Source organism: Monodelphis domestica, chromosome 6 (assembly GCF_027887165.1).
Source record: "Monodelphis domestica isolate mMonDom1 chromosome 6, mMonDom1.pri, whole genome shotgun sequence".
Classification (NCBI taxonomy): domain Eukaryota; kingdom Metazoa; phylum Chordata; class Mammalia; order Didelphimorphia; family Didelphidae; genus Monodelphis; species Monodelphis domestica.
Genome location: NC_077232.1, coordinates 23,522,163 through 23,527,356, shown reverse-complemented (window position 1 = coordinate 23,527,356; position 5,194 = coordinate 23,522,163). Strand labels below are relative to the sequence as shown.

Genomic DNA, 5,194 nt, shown 5'->3' with positions numbered 1-5,194 from the left:
TATTCATTCCGGCAGGTGCTCAGGGTCTGAATATTGGCTTGGTCTTAAATTCCAAACAATAACAACAGATGTGGGGTAGAGGGGGTGGCTTACTCTTGGCTTGCTCTTCCCTCCTTGCTACAGACTCTTGCAGGCTTTGCTATCCTCTCACTCCAGTGCCCCAGATGCCTTCCTTTTGGGATTTTCTTTTCTTGATAGTTGTGTCACTATGTTTCTTTGTTGTTTCTTTCACTCCTGTACTCGTTTTGTGTTGATATTTTAATCTTGTTTGTCACCAAGAGGATTCTCTTGGTGACAAAAAGCAGCTCTGATTCCCTCCAGCTTGGCTCAGCCCCAGAAACTTACTGTTGCTTATTTGTAGTGACATGACAATATATGTTATTATAAAAACTTATGTGATACTTAAATGTTGTCTGGATTGGGGATGGAGTGATGAGAAACAGTAAATCATATTGGGATGCTATTGCTCAGTTCTTGAAATATTTAATGAGTCTGGGATTAGCTTAAAGGTTGTGAGTATAGAGTATGAAGTAATTGGAGAGATGCTGTAGAAGTAGAATACATAAAACTTCTTAGCCAAATACTATCTGTAAGACAAAAGGGAGGAAGAGTCAGTGAGATCTATTAATATACCTGAATGATTGGACAGATATTGATATTCCCAATAAGAATACTAAAAAGGAAAAAAAGAGGGGATTTGAGGGAGCCAAAACTGATCATTCTTTAAAAGTATATGAGTAAAGTTTTATATTAGACATATGGAATTAAAAAATAAATGGTATTAGGATTGAAATAATGAGGTGTTCAGCATATTTAAGTAAATATTTCTTTGACTCTCTTCCCCTCCTCTTACATATATACATATACACCCAACAAACAGCTGTACAAAATGCTATTTATTATAAAATAATTTTTTATTGTAATGAGGTTAAAAGTACAATAAATATACAAGTTAATCAGTTCTCCATTTAATTTAAATTTTTAAAGAAATAGATAATTGCTTAAAATCTTAGTTCTATTCTAACAAAAGAAATGTAAATAGATGACAATGATTTGTTCTCTTAAAGGAGAATAATTAGATGGCTTCAGTATTTATTATGATAGAGATATTGCATCATCTTGATCATTATTTATATTATCCCATGAAACCAAATTGGCAGTCAGTTCTTAAAAGAAGATATTATAGGTGGACTTTGTCAAAATAATGACAGAGATAATGTTAATGTAGAACACAGAATAGGCATTGCAAACATTTGAGATTATTTTATTTGGCCATTTTCAAAGACAAGAAGGAAAGGTTTGAGAGAAAAATCTATAGCAATTGTCAGATATAGAAAAAAAAAACATATTCTATAATCTTGACTATGTTTCAAGATCAAATCTCAAGACAACTTGAGTATGTATTTCTTCAATGCTAAAATGACATCCTTATTTCTCAGGGAGTATATAAGAGGGTTAAATACTGGAGTCACTGTAGAGTAAATAAGTGACAGAATTTTGTCTGTTCTTGAAGACTTTTTGGACTTAGGTAGCAAATATGAAATCATTCCAGAACTGAAAAATAGAGCAACAACCATTAGGTGTGAAGAACAAGTAGAGAAGGCTTTCTGTCTCCCCATTGCTGATGGAAGCTTCTGGATAGTTGTGATGATTTTTATGTAGGATACAAGTATCATTAAAAAAGGTATCATAGCAAATAAGATAGCACCAGCATAAGAATAGAATTCATTTATAGAAATGTCCCCACAAGCTAGTTTTAGTAATGGAGGGGCATCACAAAAAAAATGATTAAGTTTGTTAGAACCACAGAAATGTAGAGAGAAAATCTGATATGTTTCTGCAATCTGAACTGGTATAGCACTGATCCAGGAGCCAACCACCAACTGGATACAAGTCTTTGAGTTCATGATAATTGGGTAGTTCAAAGGAATACAAATGGCTACATAACGATCATAAGCCATCACAGCTAGGAGAAAGCATTCTGTGCCTCCCAGAATAAGAAAGAAACACAGTTGTATAGCACAAGACAGAAAGGAGATATTTCTTTTTTGGGTCAAAAGATTACTCAGCATTCTAGGAAGTGTCACTGATGTATAACATATTTCTAAGAAGGAAAAATGACTAAGGAAAAAATACATGGGTGTTTGAAGATTAGGGTCCATCTTGGTAATTACCATAATAAGGCCATTTCCAACTAGTATGCTCATGTAGATGAACAAGAAAATCGAAAATAGAAATCCTTGATGGTTAGGAAGGTTAGCAAATCCCAAAAGAATGAATTCAACCAAAACACTGTCATTAGCTTTCGCTGCATTGTTTCCGTCCTCCATCTGTTGGAATATTAAAATCAGAATGATCATTATTTCCTCAAACAATGAAGAGTAGACTTTGAATTACATGGAAATGAATAGATGGTTTAATTGCTATCTGAGCTCCTTTTCACATTTAATATTCTCTGTTTTATGTTCTAGTTTTATTAAATAATCTTCATCCATTTGTTGTCATTTATTTAATTCATTGATAAAGAAAAAACATAAATATATTGATATAAAGAAGTTCCTATAAAGATATTCTCTATTCCAATGTCAATTACCACTTACTTTTTTGCAGCTAAGACAATTTCTAGATGCTTGATGTGTATATCATAAGCCTCTTGGACATATTTCTACAGAATTTTTGGACCACTTCACTATTCTAATAATATTGATTTACTTATATGATTTATTTGATTTAATTGTACTCATTTGATTTACATATATTTGTATGATTTCCCTCATTCCTTATGACATTTGTCATTTTTATGAGTGTGAGGTGGTACCTCAGAGTAATTTAATTTCTTTCCTTTAATTAATAGTGATTTAGAGCTTTTAATATACTATAAATATTCTTCTGGAAACTTTTTATATCATTTGAGCATTTATCAGTAGGAGAATTGTTCTTGTATTTTTAAATTAAAATTGACAGAGTTCTTTTTGGAATCATAAAATGAAGTCTTTATTAGAGCAACTTTCTATAATATTGTTGTTACAGTTTAATTGTCTATGGTATTTTTATTTTGGAAAAATGTTAAAAATAATAATAATGGTTAATATATACACATATACACATATAAATATATGCATATATACTTTCACACATATACATACTTATATCCATCTATATACATATGTTCCCATACTTAAGTTCAAATATACATAAGTAAAATATGCTCACACATATCACATATACATTTATATCACCCATATACATAAATATGTAATACATAAATATTTTGATATGAATAGTTTTAGAGTTTAAGTAGCAAAAAATCTATAGAAAATTTATACCTGTATATAATCTATAAAATACCTAAAAACCTATAAATTTTTAAAAATATATATGTACATGTATGTTAATATATGGGCCTATTTTAATAACTATCTATCAATCTATCCATATATTAAAATTTTAAATCATTTAATAGAGGTGGCCATACAAAATACAAAATTACCATGTTTCATTGGATGAAATCTCTCTAAATATATAGTAATAGAGGAACATGTGAAAAACATATGACATTTTGAATTATAATTTTCTGATCATCCTGTGTCATTTTCAAAATATTTTTAAAGTAAAATGTAGGAGATGAGGCTAAATACTGAAACTTTTTTGTACAGTAAAAAACCAAAATTTTAATGCAATTTTATAGCATCCATTTAACATTACAGATAAAAGTCATATAGTCTAATCATCTGTTAGTTCTATCTGGAATCTTCAGAAATATGAAGATTGATGTTATACAAATAGGAAAGGATTTCTACACTACATCTCTGTTTTTTTTTTAAATTCTTAAATCCTTTCAGCTCAAAATTTCTAGTTTTTTTGGCTATTCAGTTTGAATTGAAATTAAGTGGAAATAACATAACCTGAATTTATAATATGTAAAGAGCTATATGATGTTCATATATTCATTACAATTTTTCTAGTCATACATCTAGGGGAACCTTTAATGATCACATATTGAAATCCTCTAAGGCACAAATTAGTAAACTGAGACAAAAAATTAAGCTGAACTCAGGTCTTTTGATCGCTTAATGTAGTCTTCATCAAAAAGAGGCTCTTGTATGATTGATATCATGAAATGGGAAATAGATAAATATCAAGTTATAGCCTAGCTATAGTTAACTAGTTTAAGCCATGTTCTATGCTTTTTAACTTTATTCCTGTCTTTTCTCTGACTGAGGCAGTTTCATTTATCTTCAACCTTACTTCTACTAATCATGTAAGAGCCAACTAAATATCTTCACTCTCTTTGAGGCCTTCCTTGCCAATAACTCTACCAACAAAATATTGGAAAATGATTATTAAAAATTCTATTGATATGTAATCTGGAGAAAAGTCTAAAAAGCAATAGCAGAGGCTATTTAGAGATTATATTGGTGCATATTTTTATTTATCATGTTTTCTAGTTTATGAAGCTAAATAGTTTTAAAAGTGAAAAACCAATTGCTTTTACCTCCTTTGCATTTCTAGTGTTATGCCAGCTATTCCATACAGACAGTTAGTACTTGGAGGCCAAAGGTATAATCTGATTGGAGTATGTTTCCTCATTTGAAAGATTTGTTGGCTGAACAAGAAGCCTTTAATGTCTTTTCCTTTTAATGTCCCTTCCATCTCTCAGACTCTGATCATCTAATTAAAAGTTCTTTTATTATATAATGTTTCCTTACTTCAGCATGACTAAAATTCTACAATTAGCAATAACTTTTAATTTAACTTATTTTCCTCACTGAATGAAACATTTTATAGGATCATTTTAACAGACTCTAAATTGTAAAGAGGGAATAATTTTTTTTGGCATATCTCTGTAAAGAAATATAACTATAAAATGTATGTATATCTTCCCAGTGAGAAGACTCAACATATTAGAGAATGAGTGGAGGATCTTCTAACAATGTAGATTTTTGAAAAGGTGCCAGGATTTATGGGAGGTCCTAGGTTCAAATCTGGCCTACAACACTTCCTCGCTGTGTGACCCTGGGCAAGTCACTTAACCCCATTGCCTAGCCTTTACTTATCATTTAGTCTATGCTATGAACCTTCATCAGCTAGGCTGTTCTACTTGACATTATTCATTGCCATTTCTTTCCTTTAGTCCTTTCCTTATATTTTCTCTAGTTCTATTTAAACAATATGTCCTTACTGAATGCTGCCC

General features: G+C 30.5%; 1 protein-coding gene across 1 annotated transcript; it reads right to left on the bottom strand.

Moving 5' to 3' along the window:
* Positions 1 to 1,382: 1,382 nt before the first annotated feature.
* LOC100617563 (olfactory receptor 10AG1-like) lies at positions 1,383 to 2,330 on the bottom strand. The gene has a single exon (XM_003341506.2). The coding sequence runs from the start codon at positions 2,328 to 2,330 to the stop codon at positions 1,383 to 1,385; it is 948 nt and encodes a 315-aa protein (XP_003341554.2).
* Positions 2,331 to 5,194: the final 2,864 nt, after the last annotated feature.

What these genes read in the sequence shown, in the direction of transcription:
- LOC100617563 (XM_003341506.2), bottom strand. Translation starts at nt 2,330, where the DNA reads ATGGAGGACGGAAACAATGCAGCGAAAGCTAATGACAGTGTTTTGGTT.